Source organism: Grus americana, chromosome 1 (assembly GCF_028858705.1).
Source record: "Grus americana isolate bGruAme1 chromosome 1, bGruAme1.mat, whole genome shotgun sequence".
In the NCBI taxonomy this organism is placed as follows: Eukaryota; Metazoa; Chordata; class Aves; order Gruiformes; family Gruidae; genus Grus; species Grus americana.
This window is the reverse complement of record NC_072852.1, coordinates 33,544,183-33,562,586: the sequence shown is the minus strand read 5'-3', so window position 1 is coordinate 33,562,586 and position 18,404 is coordinate 33,544,183. Positions and strand designations below refer to the sequence as shown.

The window sequence follows — 18,404 nt, the reverse complement described above, 5'->3', positions numbered from 1 at the left end:
GCGTCGGCGGAAGAGCGCTGCCGTGCCGGGAGGGCGATTGGAGCGCGGCGGTGCGGGTGGGGTGTGTCCTGTCGCGCTGGGGCCTGCGCGTCGTCCGGTATCGCGTCGCACCATGGGCGCCCGAGCGGGCTGAGCCCCGCCGTGACAAGGTGAGGCCGGGGCGGCTGGGTAGGCCGCTGTGGGGCTGGGAGCTGCGTCCCCTTGAGGGGAACAGGTGCGCGGGTGAGGCCCCTGGCCCTCCAACCCCCTGCGTGGTTCGGTGGCGGCCGGAGCGAGGGCACGGCAGGTGGCAGGAGCGTTTGTTTCCTGCCGGGGAGGGGCTTCGCTTGGCTTCTGGCTTTTGTGGGTGTAGGTGGGGGAGCAGCGGTTTGGCACCGCGCAGTAGCTGAGCAAAGCTAAATAAGCAGTTGGGCGGGGCCGCGCTGTGGTAGAGGAGCCACAGAGTGATGTTACTCTTAGCGAAAGGCTTGAATGCAGCGTGCGGAAGGTTTTGAGCAGTCTGTAGTTCTCTTGCCTTAGTACTGATTTGCACGTATTGAGCTCTGAAATGGAATTGCTTGTCTCAGCTGGGGTTTTTAGGAGGAAGGGGCGTCCCTAAGTGAGTCAGCTGGGTGAGACTAAATGTGACTGAACCAAGCAACTCTGCTCACGGCTATGCTGGAAATGCACTTAAAAAGAAACAGTTGTTAAAACTTTTAATGTAGTTCCTTCTGGCAGCTTGGTTGCCTGGTCTTATTGTCCCAAAGTTTCTGTAGTTAGATGAGTACATAAAAGTAGTTTGATTCAGACCATGGATCCTTTTTGTGTACATCTTTGGCATGGGCAAATTGAAAGGCTCTTGCGCTCTTTCTTCTGATAGTGTCAACTTTACTTAATTCTGATCCTATTTAATATTTGCCTTGTAATATTTAAGTAACCATGTAGAGATAAAACAGATTCTGCTCTGATAGTTTGTTGCGTGCCTTTTGTGTAGGAAAGAAGTGTAGCAAGTGGTTAATACCCTTGCCTGGAACCAAGGAGAACATGGGATCAGTTTCTTCTTTTACCACAGACTTTTGATTATAACCTTGAGCCAAACTGCTGCCACAGCTAATGGTTTGTTGATTTGAGTCTAAGCTCTGTTGATAATGTTAAATCAGAAATAAAATATAGTTGGCCTGAATGAGCGTATCTTCTGTAACCTACCCACAAATCATTAATACATACCTAATTGACTAAGTCACAGATCTGACCTTGCTGCTGTGCACTTAAAAACAAACAAAAAAGTTTCTGTTTAAGTTGAAATGTTGATGTTAAGTCATGAAAAATCAGTAAATTCAGACTCTACTTGATGCTTCAGACTCATCTGAACTATTTTGGTGTGTACTTATGTGTGCTGGGACAGAGTAGAAAAGCCAATTATTGACATTAATCATTGTCTTCGCTTGTGATGCTCTCAACATGAGCGACAAATGCCGCATTAAGCATATTGGATTCAAGCAAAACATACTTGTGTACCCAGTGTATTTTTCAGGAGATAATCGTTACTGACAGATGGCTCTTGTTGAAGAATGGCTTCTTTTAGTTCGAATTGTTGGAAAAGACAGAAAAGATTGAATTCAAGAAGTCATAGTAATGAGAGACAACCCCATCCTGAAAGTTAACATGTGAAAATAATAAAGGAAGAATTCATTAATATTACAGAGAGGCTATTACATTAATGAGACTTGTGCTCAACCCTATGGAGTTAATGTACTGGCTTCCAACTGATGCTTTGAAGTTAGGTAATCAGGTAATACCTTGAAGATCAGGGAAGCCCCATAAAAACATTCCATATAAAACAGAAATGTTTTGATTTATTGGGGAGATCTTGCAGGATATAGATGCCAGGTTGTACAGAACTTTCAAGTGAGTCTCCTGCAGCAAGTAGAAAGCTCAGATGTTGGGTTTTTTGGGTAAGGGTGGGTAATTACTTTTTTTTGTCAGCCTTTGAGGTGAAAACTTACAGAGCAGAGAGACTGGTGATCAAGGAGGAAGAATATGATGAAAATGTTAAACTTGTATTGGACAGTTCTATGAAGTTAGAAAGTTCCTGAAGTAAAAAGACTCTGGGCCCTGTAATGATGAGCCTCCATATGAGCTGTGTCTCATCTACAGAGTTAGCTTAAAGCTGGAATTGACTTTTTTTACTTCCCAACCCCCAGCTGGAAGATGTCAGACTAATAAATGTGAAGCTGGTTATGGCAAGGTTGGCATCCATAAATGAAAGGGGGGGGGGAGGGGGAAGCTATTGTTCATATGGTGTTGGCACTTGGTATCCCCACAGGGGCTTGATGGTGGTATTAAAAAAAAAAAAACAAAACAAAACACAAACTAATGGATTGGTTATAGCAGAATTATAATTGAAATGTGATGTTTTGTTAAGCTTTATGGGGGTAGGAAAAATTGTGCCAATAGTTGGATCTAAAATTGCATTTATATCATTGTATTTACAACAGATAACCAGATATCTGCATTTTAACATGCTCAAGCTTTTTGAGAGTGCTTTAGGTAGAATATTATTTTTTTAATGTTCTGCAGAAGACTTTGAAAGGATGACCAGGCTTTAAGTAGATAGATGAATGGTCCAAACGTTGCTGTTGTGCAAACCTGTCAGTGTATCTGCTGGCTTAAATAAGATATTTATAAACCATCCCAATGACCCCTTGGTATTTACAAGAGGAAGTCCTCCTGCAGATCTGGGGAAATATTCTTTCCTGGAGTGGTAAATTTGAACTTTTGCCATCTTGAACATGAGCGTAGCGATAGCCTTACAGTTACTGTACTGCCTCTTTTATTAAAATTGTGCCTGTCTGACTTGCCAGACATTAAAAGTAAGAAATCATGGCATGATAGTCCTATACAATACAAATTGCTAAGAATATTTGGGCAGTCAGAGCAGAAAGACTGTTCACTTATATTTGTTCAGGGGACTAGAAACAAAGCTCAGCCTCAGCTGTCTGGCAGTCAGTGCTCCAGGGTGCAAATCTTTCAGGTTGCTTCTGGAAAAAGTAGTGTACAGCTGAAAATGGCAGTTTCTGTAGCTTGCAGTCATTAATAATTTCCTATCGACTGAACTATTGGGCCTGTAGTAATCTTCACGTGACATACAATCTTCTCTTTGGAGGTTTACACTGTGGTGTTGCGGAATACACAAGCTGACTGCTCTCCAGTTACGCCATCCTCGCTGGGGTCTGTTCATTAATATGGGGCCTGCTTGGTCTCCTGCTACAAGGTGCTTTAGCTTCTCTTGTCTTAAATTGCTATCTACAGCCACATGACGTTCACCTCTCTTGTTTTCTCCTCCGCTGTTGCAACATATTAGCATTGGCAATATACCATAATGCAGCGCTAAGGTCACTCTTACCGAATCCTTTGTATTCACCATACATCTGGATAACTGCACTTCAGGCCATCTATTCATGTGGCGTGTTGCCAAGTCAGTCTGGTTAGGCTTGTCAAGGATACCAATGCCAAGCAGCAAGGAATTTGGGATAATGAATCCAGTCTGCGTAACACCAGATGCAATGTGTGGCCTTTATTGCAAATTTATTCTGTTTTCGTTTGCTTAACCTTTATGTTGCCATTTCTGCTCATGCCAAAAAACAGCCTCTGAACATAGAAAACCTCAAAATTCAATCACTTGGAAACTGCCACTCAAATTAATTGTGATACAGTAAGCATGTCAGGAAAGAGAAGCAAAACACTGGGATAATCAGTGTCTACTGGGAATATCAGGTCTTTAGATGACTGAATCATGAAATGCCAGAAAATAACCACAGCCAGATTAGAGTATGATATTAGTTACTTTGTTGGCACTTGGCCAAGCAATCTGCTCAAACTCACTACCCGAAAAGTCCCCTAAGAAACTGTGTACTACAACAGATGTTGATTTTTAGTACTTTAGTTTCTTTTATCCCTTCATCGGCTTTTGTCTGCATTTTTTAAATGACTTGGTCTTGCTGAAGAACTGGCTTGATCCTCAGTTACAAATCAGCCAGAAGTGCCAAGAAGCAGGAATAAGGCTGCAGGAAACTGTGTAAGTAGGTAGTAATTGGACTATTTATGAAATGTTTTTGCCTCTCAGAAGGGTTGTGCTTTATTCTGATCTTAAATTTTACTCACTTAGCTCTTGGACCAAGTCATGGCTACAGAATGGATTGGAGGGAAGAAGTGTTTTGCACAGGCTTTAGCACCACTTAAAATATCGGGAAATGTCCAAACATGAGGAAAACCACAGGCTATTCTTTTTCAAGTTAGTTCAGTTACTCTTTACCTACTATTGGATGGTTTGTATGCAGTTATAACAAGGTTTTTGAATTGATTCATTGTTTCTAGCCATATTCTAGGCTACTTAGTTTCAAGAGCTTAAAAGAGATTGGAAATTAAAATGTCTTTGATATTTCCCTGGTTCCTGCCAGTATAGAGCTGCTTAATCAGAAGGAGGAGGAGGTGGGGTGAGTGCCTCTAGCAGAGATGCAATCTATGATCAGCTCTGGACACTTGCAGGTCCAGAGCAGTGCGGAAGCCTGAGCAATAGATACAGGAGGAAATACTTGCTGCTTTAGCAGCTGGGAGGCATTTTAAAGCCAATGTGGTACCTTTTTCCCCCAATAATTAGGACTCTGCTTTAGAAAAGCTTTTTTTTTTGCTACCTTAACTGAATGTGGTTTATTCTATGTTGAACGCAGCTGAACTGAAACTGGTATAAAGAATCAGAACATGCAGCTACTTGAACAAAGGTCATTGATTTCACATGTTGGCCAGAATGTTTAATCAATCGAGATTACTTATTTCTTTCTTGGCCTAAACCTTTCTTAACTGCACAAGTCAGCAGAGGTTTATTTTAAGTACATTAACTTGTCTAGTTTTTCATGGCTTACAAATTGACTCGCATACAGCAAAAATATATTTTGGATCCAGGGGAAGGAATGTATGTCTTCTGTAGCGCATGAAGACACTAATTTCATGTGAAGTGATGAAAGGGAAATGAAAGCTATGCTTTCCTGCAACTTTATCAGGACTGTCTTGGCTTGGTTTGAAAAACAACTTTTAAAAACTCTTGCAACTGTTTTATAATTGATTGCTCTGTTGAATACAATTTAACTCTTCTCTCTTTTTTTCTTTCATCAGAAAAATGAGTGGTGGATTGGCACCAAGCAAAAGCACGGTGTATGTGTCCAATTTACCCTTTGCTTTGACAAACAACGATCTATACAGGGTAAGATTTTAAGAGCTGCATTGTGCAGATTAAACTTGTTGACAATGATTTTGAGTGTAAATACAGTACTGATATATATCTCTTAGAAAAGTTTGTCTTGATAAATTTATTACTAATTAAATGCAATTGCCTCTCGTTAAATCTTTTTATTTTGTTTTATATTTCAGATATTTTCAAAATATGGGAAAGTTGTCAAGTAAGTGACCTGATATGGCCTGCTATTTTTGTAGCTTTCACTTTAAATATTTAATGTCTTTGCTTCACTTGAAAGTCTTGTGCTTTTTATAATTCAAGTATGACTGTGGAACTGTATAGAAGTCCTGTTCATTTTTAATAAAGTATAAATTTAATTAACAACTGGAAGTTCTTGCAGTTACACGCATAATGTAAGAATATTTGTGTTGGCAACGGGTTTTGCTAACCACTTCTTAAGAGCAAGTAGAATGTTGTTATATACCAATGGTCTTTTCTCTGAAACACTTGAAACAATATTCTTCTAGTAAGTGTTGTTCCCCTTCCCCCTAACACTACCTGGGACACAAGTAGATAAGTATAAAAGTGGGAGCTTCTACTTATGTGGACTAGATGTCACAGTTCCCACAACTGCAATGTACAATTCCTGTATTCGTGGCTCTAGAGGGACTTGTTATTGTGACTGCTTAGTATTATATTTAAGATTAGACATAAGGCTGCATAGTAATGGCTTTTAATATGTGGGGTATTCATGAACAGTACTTGTGAGTACCTGCGTCTGTGTTCAAATGATAGAAAAAAAAATGCCACAGTAAGGAACTTGCTGTTTTGTTTCTTTGTTTTTCAACTGGTCAGAATAACGAGATTCAAGACTTCAGTTTTCAACCTTACACCAGCAAATATCTACTCTAACTTCTAGTAGCCGCTGTAATAATCTGTGAGATACAGAGCTAAACTCAGAGTTTTTGAAGTCTCAGGAGTGTGTTTCAGGTGGCAAATAGCAAGAAAAGCCAAACTACAACTTCAGGAAAAGGTATTTTTTAAATTGACCAAGAGGAAAACCCCTGTGTAGGGCTCTGGCAGACAAGCAATGATCAATACAACTGGGCAGCTACAGTCTTTATTGTTTCCAGGGTGGGGTGTATGACCTGGTTTAGTTGATTGCTGAACTTCCAATTTAGAAAAATCCTGAGCAAAGGTTGTAGTAACGCTGGTGTTTAATATCCGTTGAGGGGCCTGTTCTCCATAAACTTGACACTTCTGACATCCCTGCTCTCATTTGGTAATGTACCTATACTCTGTGTGTTTGGGGTAGGGATCTACTACTTGTCTTGGCTTTTGAACTTGTACAATAGAAGGATGAGAATTGTATGAAGTATTGGCTGTATGATGCATTGCTTATTTTAAAGGTGTCATAGCAGCATTCTCTCTTTTTTTCTTTTTTCCTTTATTAATAGTTTCTAGTGTTTAATTGCTTTTTTTGTCATAGACAACAGAAATGGTGTTCTCAGATGCCTATGCAGAGGAAATCCTGTGCTGCATCCTGTGTGAAAGTAGCTAATTTAGAACTTTCATATATTTGCGCAGTTACTGTTTTTCCCCATCTATATATTGTTTTGCAAAATTCACTTACTGATACCTAATTATTCCTAACACTTTGTCTAGTCACTACCAGAAGGTAAACCAAATGCAAGGAGTCATAGAATGCCATGTGTAAAATACTACCATGATTTTTTTTTTAATCTAGCAAAATTTGTTTCCTGTTTGCCCCTTTGCAAGCTGACCTGACTATAAACAGTGCAGATACTGTGAGATTCTACTGGTATTCCCATTTTGCTGTGAAACTGAGGCTAACAAGCAACAGGTTTCCTGTTTGTAACTAGTTATTAATTCCCAACAATATTTTCAAATATTAGCTTGATTTCTGTAGAGTATTTGTTCAGGGACTTTAAAACACTTTGTAGAAACCTTTGTGATGTCATCTAGGTCAGCTTTAACTTAACTAAATAAGCTTTAATAGACCTTTTTTTTTTTTTTTGAAGTGTGTCTTGACTCAACAAAATTGTGCTGATTTTTCTTCGTACTGCATTTCTCACCCCAGTATATCCCGACTATTATGATTTTAGCTCAGTTTGTTCAGTGAGAAATCAGACTTTCTAGGGCTCCAAGCAGTTGCTGACTTTTTAAAGATTTATCACACCTGTTTCTTTCTATGCTTGTGTTATTAACTGGTACATTCAATATCCCAATTAGAAGCCTGACAGTCATATTAGGGTTCTGTTGGAACTCTTGGAAGAGTAACTTGGCAAAAGAATAGAATTGTTCTAAAGGCAGTTTCGTTGACAATTCAACTCCATGCATTCAATTGGACACATCCTTGTTCAAGAGGCTTTGGTAGTAAAAAGTGTATAAAAGAAAAGCTCAGTAAGGAAAGCTGAATTTTCCCCCAAGTACATGCACAGAGCGATAGAGCTTAGAACAGTTTTTCTGTGTGGGTCATCTCTTATACAGGTTCTGTGGTAGGCCTTCTGCGTTGGAAGTGGGGTTTGTTGTTTGGTTTTTTGTTTGTTTGTTTGTTTGTTTTTTCAAAAATGTCCTATTGCTTCTTAGAATTTTGGCTTGCCTTGTGACTGAACCTTGTTCTGCCTGTGGTGGACCCATAGAGGAGTTTATTGCCTACTTTTTAACATGTACTTTTATTTTTATGTCTGTGCAGACTGGCATCCTGTTTCCCACTGGTTTTGGTGGGCTTTTTTTAGAGCTGAAAACAGTTGGTGTTAAGATTGAAGGAATTGAGGTTATGTGGGGTCTCCCCCTCTCCCTTCCTTTCACCTCTTGTCCTTCTTTTTCTTTGTCTGTTGTTTTTACTGGGTCTAAATCTTTCTTGAATTTCTTGATGTGCTACTGGAGCTATTGATTCCAAAGTTAGACTGAAGATTTACCTTTGTATGTCATGTAAAATGATACATGCATCCATGACCTGCTTGGATTCCAGTTGGAGATATTTGTGGAACAATACTGCATATACTTATCATTTCCTGTCATGAACCTGTTTAGCTGGTTAGTCCTACACGAACTTAGATTTCTCAGTTTGAATGCAGTTCAATACACTGTATCTTTCAGTAATAATAGCAATGGTCAAGATTACTCCTGAATTTCAATTTCACCTCCTATGTGTGTAGTTCCCTCCAGTTGTCTGCAAATCTCAAGAGTATGTTCTCTGTTCTTCAAGTCATCCAAGGGAATAAAGAATAATACTGGACCCAGAAAGACCCCACATACTTTTTTTTTAATCATCTCCACTCTACCTGTAAGCACGTGACCAGGTTAGCTGTTCCTTTGAATTTCTGTTTAGTGAGCCTTTCTATTGTTAAATATACTTTTTCCTTTTTTGCTGTATAACAAAGCTAAGATCCCACCAAGGTCTTTAAGGAAAAAATTATCTCTGAAGTAATTTTAGTGTATCAATAATGTGGTTATATGTTTTCAGAGTTACTATTATGAAAGACAAAGACACCAGGAAAAGCAAAGGAGTTGCCTTTATTTTGTTTTTGGATAAAGAATCTGCACAAAACTGTTCTCGGGCACTTAATAACAAACAGGTAAATTGTGGAAAGTTGTTATGGCAGGAGGGTTGGGTTTGCAGTCCCAAAATATTTACCTTTTTTTTTTTTTCCAATTTGCTGTAGTTGTTTGGAAGAGTAATAAAAGCAAGTATTGCCATTGATAATGGAAGAGCAGCAGAATTCATTCGTAGGCGTAACTACTTTGATAAGTCTAAGTGTTACGAATGTGGGGTGAGTAAAACTAAAAATGAACTAATATATTCCATCTTTTGACTCTTAGCTTGTTTCTTCAGTTTGGACATTGCTAATCTTGCCCGTGATGTTAAATTAATTTTTTTCTGTTGATAGTATCAACTTGCATAGCAATAGTACCATTTTCAAGAATGATAGTACCCCTTTTGTCTTTTATTTGGGATTTTGGAGATGGAGGAAAATACGGACATATAATTGCTGCTTAACATGCCGATGAGCAGACACATCTGAGTATCAGTATAATGCTGTTTGAGAAGGAAAACCTCCTAATCTTTGCTTCAGAATACCTGCTTCTGCTATATCTTTGGAAGTTCATTATATAGTTGGCAGCAAAATAAATATCAGATACAGCTGTTTTTAAATAGAAATGTGTTTTAAGTTGTAAGCAATTTGTCACTTTTCCTGAACGTAACAACATAGGAGATTAAGATTTGGGTAGTATTTAATGTCAAATACAAACTTGGTTTATATTAATAACACTTTTTAGAGCAAAAATGTTGACTCATTCCTGTTTCTTAAACTGTTAATGCTGAGGTTTATATTTTGCCTTTAACATAAACCATGCTGTAGTATATTCAGCTATTGCAGCAGCTAAGAAAATCTACTTTGCTCATAGCTTGTTCTCAATTTGCAGTTAAACATGCATATCACCACCAATCTCTTGGTTTCCATGGCAAGCTTATAGAGAAGAGTTTGTCTTCTGTGTGCTAATTCAGCATTCCATTTATCTTATTAATTGCTTCCATTTTTTTCCCCGTGAACTGTCTTACATTAACTTTTCCTCATGATATGTTTCAACATATAGTTGTTTGTAATGGTTTCTGTTAAGCAATATTTCTTTTTCTCCAAGGAAGCAGGACATTTAAGTTATGCTTGTCCTAAAAATATGCTGGGAGAGCGGGAGCCACCAAAAAAAAAAGAAAAGAAGAAGAGAAAGAAAATGGTTGAGCCAGAAGAAATGTATGTATATTTATTTACATGTTACTACTTCTTTTAGGAAGCTTTTTCATACTGAACACTTTATTTAAAGATCTATATATTTTTCTCTCTCTGCACGATGAAGTGAGGAGGAAGAAGAAAGCGAAGAGGAAGGAGAAGACCCTGCTCTAGATAGCCTCAGCCAAGCCATAGCTTTTCAGGTACAAAATTGAAGCATTGCATATTTATTATTTTTTATTATTTAAATGCAACTCTACTTCTTTTTTTAGCTGCTTTTCAAAAGCTCTGAGATACACCTGTAGGTCTGTTCGCTCTGTGGCACTCTTGCTTGGCAGTAGTTGGTGACTAGTTGGTTTCTTCAGAACCCAACTGAAAGTGCCTGCAACATGGAGGATTGGTTTTTTGTTTCATTGTTTTTTTTTTTACTGTTTCAATATTGCTGTGTTTGTGCGTTGCAATTTTTTCTTTCCTTCAAATTCCTTTGCTGCTTAGTTTCCTGTCATCTCTGCTGCGATGCTCTATTAGGTTTTTGGTCCATAATTCCCTCTTTACTGTGTTAACTGAGCAGCCAGAAAAACAGTCATGTGTAAATGACCAGGTACAGCCTCTGCCCTCACTTGCTAGAATATCCTTAAACAACATCTATTTCTGGAGCATTTCTTTGACTAATACAGTCCATCACGGTCTCTAATATACCTCTTTTTTTCAAAACATATTTAATGCATTTTTCGTTTATGTAGATAGTAACACAGCTGTCAGACTATCTATCTCCTTTAATACTTCTTTACTGGCTTTGGCTTCACTACACAGAGCAAGCCTGACTTGATGTTCAAATTTCTTGGCTCCCTAGTCCTCAGCTGTTCCTTTATGCCCCTGTCCCCCCAAAAAAAAAACCCTCAAGAGTTTTTAAGATAACTTCCCTGAATATGTCTATAATGAGTGCAAAACTTTTACATTATGTAGTCCAAAAATATCATGCAAATATGTAAAATTACCCCCACCCCCAGAAAACCCCAGATTGAATGTAAAAGCTATGAATGTAAACAAGTCAGGAAACATTCCCATTTCTCTAACCATCCGAAGATTTTAACTGGGATAGCAAGTTTCCCAGTAAAAATAGGAAGCATTTATTTAAACCTTCAGTTGAGTAACCCTTACATTCCTGAAGACATTAATTCCCCGAATGAATGACTGCAAAAGATGACAGAAGAGTTGTTAGTGGAACAAAGCTGATTCAATAATGTCAATTTAAAACACAGAGCATTCTTTGCCTCACATCTCAGCTGCTCTATAGTTCTGTAAGCTTGCTGTGTGCAAAGTTCGTCTCTTTGAAAACCAAGGGTAGTCCATGTGGCCTGCATTGGTGCAGAAGACTTACTGTTTGCATGTGAGAACTACTTTCAGAAATGTTTTCTAGAGCATTCATCGCACAGTTTATCTGGAAATGGAGAATAAACCCTTTGTATTCTTTAACTTATTAAATAATTCAATGCATATCAATAATTAGCATTATTATTTGTAATGCATCTTAATTTTTCTTAATCCTAGCCAATACTTTTCCTTCTTTCATTGTAGCAAGCCAAAGTTGAGGAAGAACAACAGAGATGGACGCAGACTGCAGGGGAATCTTCAATTTCAGATGATTCGAAACGTCCACGGATTAAGAAAAGTGCTTATTTCAGTGATGAGGAGGAACTTAGCGATTGAAATAATACTGGTTTATATGCATATATATATATATATAGTGTACATTTTGTAAAGTGCTACAAAGTTGTCTGTAATACAGGTTTGTCTTGATGTCGAAGACACTGAAAATCATGTTGTAGTTCTATCCTGCCCCCCGAACCTTCCATCTTTTGATATCTTCCTCTCCAAACTTCACCTTTCAAGGCAGCTTCTTAAGAAAACAATGTGTTTCTACACTTAAATCCAGAAAAATATCTGGGAGAATGCTTCTTGCAGTGAGTATGTAGACCCAAACCCTGGGAGTGAAAGCTTTCATAAGAGAATTTCCCAAGATTATTTTCCTAAGAAGAGTTCCTCTTAGGATCACTGTTAGCACCACTGATGCTTTATGTATTGGTCTGTTTATTGCCTGTTTGGAAGCAGTGCTTTAGTAGTACTTTAGTAGCATATGAATCTTGTACTAGTTCCTCTGCATAGGGTTGAATTTCAACCTTAAGCATTGTACTAGTCTTTTAACTCTTCATGCAGTAATAAAATAAATTACTATCACATCAGCTTGGTCTGTGAAATCATTTTAGACTAAACAATACATCTGTCTGTTTTCAAAAGGGTATTAAGATGTTCATCTTCTGTCTTATGCAGTTTTAGCAACTGTCTGTACAATTCATAGTATTATGTAGCCTGTCTACAATATAGGCTTCATAGGAGATGCAAGTTAAAAGTGATGTGGTGATTATTCAGTCTTGAAACACACTTAATATTTTTTTAAGAATGATAGTTCTGTGTCTCTTGCATTAAAAATGAGAATGGCGTTATGTTTTAAAAATGGGAATGTGCATATGTTCTACTGTGCTCTAATTTGATATTGAAATTCTCTTGCTGTGATAAGGGCTTATACTGCTCTGGTTTCTCCTGACTGCAGTTTGGGTGCTTAACATGGTAGCTATGGTTTATGCACAGGGTTTTAAATATACTTGTATCTAACATTGATCACAGTCCTATTTTCTTAGGCATCTGAACCTGCTGGCAAAATCCAAAAGGCACAAAGTTTCCTACATGCTTATAAATCAGCTTCCATGTATACTTGGAACTGTCATGGTCTCTGAGCAAATTGTGTTGACACCTATTTTGCACCTAAAACTGTTCAGATCTTTTAAATAGAGTGTCCATCCTTAAATCTCTGTAGGGTTCTAGTCATGTTCTCTTAAAAAGTCTCATAGACACATTAGGAGGACAGTACAAAGCCCTGCAGTGATCACTCCTAAAATCAGACACATGGTGATGGTGGTAACCCTTTTCTATTGCCCACTTTGTGTAGTCAAACTTTGCATTTTTAGGAGGCACAGTATAAAACACTTTCACACTTGGAAGAAGAGACCAGCTGGCCTCTGTTTCTGTTTTCGGTTCTTCCTGTTGCTCATCAGGAGTTGGTTTTCTTCCAAATATAAAAAATGTAAATCCAAATATACCATTATGTATTGTTAATTAATACCAATTTACATTCAAATATATAACTAAGTGCAAAGCAAAGACACAAACGCATGCATACACACCCCCTCTAAGCTAATATGAAGCAGTCACAGTCTGAAGGTCATTCTGGGGTCTTCTGTTGCTACTTTCGTAAGAATTCAGAAGCAAGAATAAGGTAATAAAGTAAAAGATTTTTCTGTACAAACTGCTCTAGCCACAGAATGGGGAGAAATATTGGGCTTTATACATAGGAAGGTCTTGGACTCAGTAATCCAAATAATGTTTTTAAGATTGACTTTGTGAGTTTCTGCTGAAAGTACTATATTTTAAATCTGAAGCTTCCTCTACCGAATTTTGGAAAGCTCTCTTGATATTGAATAGCCAAGTGCTAAAGTGGCAGGTGTAACTTAGTGTTAATAAATGCAAATCACTGTACATCATGTGCATAATAATGAAGACTGAGGAGTTCTAAACTCTGCTAAGGAAGAAAAACTTGCTGCTTCTCTGCAAATGTGAAGTTAGGGCTCAATGACAGTGGAGAAAAAAAAAAGAAATGGAGAGCAAAACAAAACCAAAAATATTATGCCACTACTTAGAATGGGTATTTATTGTCTTCTCCAATACCATGTTCAATGCTGTTTTTAAAAAAAAAGAAAACTAGAATGTGACAGAGGACGAGTTTGACATTGTCCATGACTTTGATTTGGGAATGTTTGATAGCTTATAAGAATTAAGATTTAAATGAAGTGATCGGGCAGCAAGTTTCAAACTTTTATTTCATTACACTGTGTAATGTAGTAGGTGGAGCTCACTGCTATGAGACTTTTTTTTCAGGGTCACAGGGTCAAAAGGATTAGACTTCTATGTGGAACATGATATTTAAAAATGTTAGTTTAAATGCAGTTACCACTCAGCAATATCCTAAATTACTGTCTACCTCTAACTGTAAAATATAGAGATATTAACAGTCTGGGAATGTTTTATTCTTATCCACTTTACTGGTTCATATTTGCTACTGGTATCTTGTCAGAAAGAATAAAACCAAACCTGACCTTTGTTCTGACCTAATACAGTACTTTTTCAAGAGTTCCAGTAGCTGAAGCATGTTGATATATCTTTCTACTCTGCTGCTTCTGCCTCACTGCTTTCCCTGTAGGATTTGCTTTTGTCAGCGTGAACAGCATGAAGCAGTAGCTCAGTCCAAACTGTTACAACTGACCCAGTGGTATTCCTGCATGCTCTTTTGTTCCAAGCATAAAGTCACTCAAGGCAGGTGACACTGGAAAAGAAACAGACAAAAATGAGCCTGCGTCTGTGCAGAATTGGCATCTAGAATTCTTTACCTTAAATCATCTTCCTTTAACGGTTTTCTTAACTCTGAACTTCTATTGATTAGCGGTGCTTATAGGTTTTGGCTTAGAGTCAGGGTAAAGAAGAAAGCGTCTAGTGCCTAAAACAGGACCTAGAGGGACTTTGGAGGAGTAGGATTTTTGCACTTTGGTCTCCTGAATCATTTTAACTTACTATTCTTTGTTGGCAAGATAATGAATCATCTCTAGGTGAGAAACTCAGAACACTAGCATTAGGCAGCCATTAAGCTAGATAGCATGAGTACCTGTTCTGCTTGCTTAAATCCAGAATTGTCGGCTGCAGCACCCCCTGATGCAGCTGCTTCATTCTGGAAAAAGGCCAAAACTTGTCAGCTAAGTCCTTTTCTGATCTCCGAACACGGAGGGATTTGCTCCTGTTTGTCCAACCTCACCTACTCTAAGCAGCATGGCTTCAGGTTTCCATCTGCGTCCCGTCAGTGCCGAGAAACTAGGCAGAGCGTTAACTAGGCTCCTAATTTAGATCAGGCCAATAGGGTGCAAATAGTTTTCAAAATTTGAGCCACAGAGTGGTGCTTTTGTGAGAGTTTGGTATCTGAAAGCATCAGTTCAGGAAGCAGAAAACAGCTTTGGTGGCTGTATGGGTCTTGGCCAGACGAATAAGGCTATGCAGTCATGTTATCAAAAGAGAGAAGAAAAAAAAATGCCTTGTAGAACACCTTCCTGTTATTGTTAGAGAAACCACAGGGGTTTGTGGGTGGGGGGTTTTGTGTTGGTTTGGGGTTATTTTTTTAGTACTTTGAGGACCTAGCTTAGGCTAGCAAGCCAAACACTAGTTTTAGAGTGTATATAATGTGTCTCTGATTATAGACAAAATGACATTGTGGCAGACAGATTTTTATTTTTTTTAAATAATGCAAAAAAACTTGGATCTTTCTGCAAACATCCATGTATTAGATTTTGTCTTTTGTATTTTCAGAACAGCTTGAGAATTGTCAAAATAATGCTTTCTGGGTCATGGGACCTCTTTGTCTATTGAAATGGCTAACCAAGTAGTGAGTGTCTCAAAAGCCACTAGAAGATGACTTTTACCTGTCCTTGGGGAAAAAGGGGCTATGGAAGGGGGATAAGGAAGATGAGCTTAACTGATTATCAGTGGTATTACTGACACTGTGCCTGTGTAGCACTTGTTAAACCATTGCAGCTATGAGGCACTGGAGTACTTTTAGTCCGTGTTTACCAGGCTCCCACTATGTTCTTGGCATATTCAGGTTACTACTCTCAGCAGAGCAATAGAAGGGGCTGTAAATATAATGAACTATGTGTAGCTAAATAGGTGATGTCTGGAAGAAATTGTAAACTTCTGGGTCACTGTGTTCTCTGGGATAGCCCTTTTTTAATCTGCAGAGATGACTTATTGTAGCATAGAATCATAGATTAGAATCATAGAACTGTTCAAGCTGGAAAAGACTTTTAAGATCATGGAGTCCAACCGTTAACCCAGCACTGCCAAGTCTACCAGTAAACCATGTCCCTGAGCACCACATCTACATGTCTTTTAAATACCTCCAGGGATGGTGACTCAACCACCTCCTTGGGCAGCCTGTTCCAGTGCTTGACAACCCTTTCAGTGAAGAATTTTTTCCTAATATCCAATCTAAACCTCCCCTGGCGCAACTTGAGGCCATTTCCTCTTGTCCTATCCCTTGTTACTTGGGAGAAGAGACCAACACCCACCTGGCTACAACCTCCTTTCAGGTAGCTGTAGAGAACGATAAGGTCTCCCCTCAGACTCCTTTTCTCTGGGCTAAATAACCCCAGTTCCCTCAGACGCTCCTTATAGGACTTGTGCTCTAGACCCTTCACCAGCTTCGTTGCCCTTCTCTGGACACGCTCCAGCACCTCAATGTCTTTCTTGCAGTGAGAGGCTCAAAACTGAACACAGCACTCGTGGTGTGGCCTCACCAGTGCTGAGTACAGGGGCACGATCACTTCCCTAGTCCTGGTGGCCACACTATTTCTGATACAAGCCAGGATGCTGTTGGCCTTCTTGGCCACCTGAGAACACTGCTGGCTCATATTCAGCTGGCTGTTGACCAACACCTCCAGGTCCTTTTCCGCCGGGCAGATTTCCAGCCACTCATCCCCAAGCCTGTAGCGTTGCATGGGGTTAGTGTGACCCAAGTGCAGGACCCAGCACTGAGCCTTGTTGAACCTCATACAGTTGGCCTCATCCCATCAATCCAGCCTGTCCAGATCCCTCTGTAGGGCCTTCCTACCCTCAAGCAGATCAACACTCCCGCCCTACTTGATGTTGTCTGCAAACTTACTGAAAGTGCACTCAATCCCCTCATCCAGATAACTGATAAAAGTATTAAAGAGAATTGGCCCCAGTACTGAGCCCTGGGGAACACCACTTGTGACTGGCCACCAACTGGATTTAACTCCATTCACCACAACTCTTTGGGCCCAGCCATCCAGCCAGTTTTTTACCCAGTGAAACATATGCTCCTCCAAGCCATGAGCAGCCAGTTTCTCCAGGAAAATGCTGCGGGAAATGGTGTCAAAGGCTTTACTAAAGTCCAGGTAGATAACATCCACAGCCTTTCCCTCATCCACTAAGTGGGTCACCTTGCCATAGAAGGAGATTAGGTTAGTCAAGCAGGACCTGCCTTTCATAAACACATGCTGACTGGGCCTGATCACCTGGTTGTCCTGTATGTGCCGTGTGATTGCACTCAGGATGATCTGCTCCATAACCTTGCCCAGCACTGAGGTCATACTGACAGGCCTGTAGTTCCCTGGATCCTCCTTCTGGCCCTTCTTGTGGATGGGTGTCACATCGGCTATCCTGCAGTCAACTGGGACCTCCCCAGTTAGGCAGGACTGCTGTTAAATGATAGAAATTGGCTTGGTGAGCACTTCCGCCAGCTGCCTCAGTACCCCTGGATGGATCCCATCCAGCCCCACAGACTTGTGTGTGTCTAAGTGATGTAGCAGGTCGCTAACCATTTCCCCTTGGATTATGGGGGCTTCATTCTGCTCCCCGTCCCTGTCTTCCACCTCAGGGGGCTGGGTACCCAGAGAACAACTGGTCTTACTGCTAAAGACTGAGGCAAAGGCGGCATTAAGTACCTCAGCCTTTTCCTCATGCTTTGTCACTACGTTTCCTCGCCACATCCAACAAAGGATGGAGAATCTCCATAGCCCTCCTTTTGTTGTTAATGTATTTATAGAAACATTTTTTATTATATTTTACAGCAGTAGCCAGATTAAGTTCTAGTTGGGCTTCGGCCCTTCTAATTTTCTTCCTGGGTAATCTCACGACATCCTTGTACTCCCCCTGAGTTGCCTGCCCCTTCTTCCAAAGGCCATAAACTCTCCTTTTTCTCCTGAGTTCCAGCTATTGCTCTGTGTTCAGCCAGGCTGGTCATCTTCCCCACTGGCCCGTCTTTTGGCACATGTGGACAGCCTGCTCCTGCCCCTTTAAGATTTCCTTCTTGAAGACTGTCCAGGCTTCCTGGACTCCTTTGTCCTTCAGGACTGTCTCCCAAGGGACTCTGTCCACCAGGCTCCTAAAGAGACCAAAGCCTGCCCTCCGCAAGCCCAAGGTGGCAGTTCTGCTGACCCCCTCCTTACCTCTCTGGGAAGGTGAGCTGCGCACGCGGTTTGGCTGTAGTCTTTTGAGGCACAAAATATTAAATTGCTTAGAAAAGCTACACATAAAACATGATATATGAAAATGGGATTCATTAAGTGCTACTATGAACATTTAGAAGTAACTAGTACAGAGACCTCTTCATTTCTGCTTTCTATTCTATTTGGCATCTGCAGTGTCAATATGATAATATACCATCACAATTCCACCATTGCTTTTCTATAAAAATATTTCAAATAACACTCTTCCAGATGTGTTATCTTAAAATAACTGGTATTGGATAGCTGATTGCT

General features: G+C 39.7%; 1 protein-coding gene across 3 annotated transcripts; it reads left to right on the top strand.

The window, feature by feature from the left end:
- Positions 1-5: 5 nt before the first annotated feature.
- ZCRB1 (zinc finger CCHC-type and RNA binding motif containing 1) lies at positions 6-12,209 on the top strand. 3 transcript variants are annotated; one of them, XM_054845582.1, is made up of 8 exons: positions 6-149; positions 5,152-5,239; positions 5,407-5,435; positions 8,703-8,814; positions 8,902-9,009; positions 9,881-9,990; positions 10,094-10,169; positions 11,545-12,209. In XM_054845582.1, exons 2-8 carry the CDS (start codon positions 5,156-5,158, stop codon positions 11,674-11,676), a joined length of 651 nt encoding a protein of 216 aa, XP_054701557.1. In that variant the 5' UTR covers positions 6-149; positions 5,152-5,155; the 3' UTR covers positions 11,677-12,209. The 3 variants fall into 3 exon arrangements, with proteins under 3 accessions (XP_054701557.1, XP_054701578.1, XP_054701568.1); XM_054845603.1 differs by lacking the exon at positions 6-149 and adding an exon at positions 8,445-8,538; XM_054845593.1 differs by lacking the exon at positions 6-149 and adding an exon at positions 8,395-8,538.
- The last annotated feature ends 6,195 nt before the right edge of the window (positions 12,210-18,404 follow it).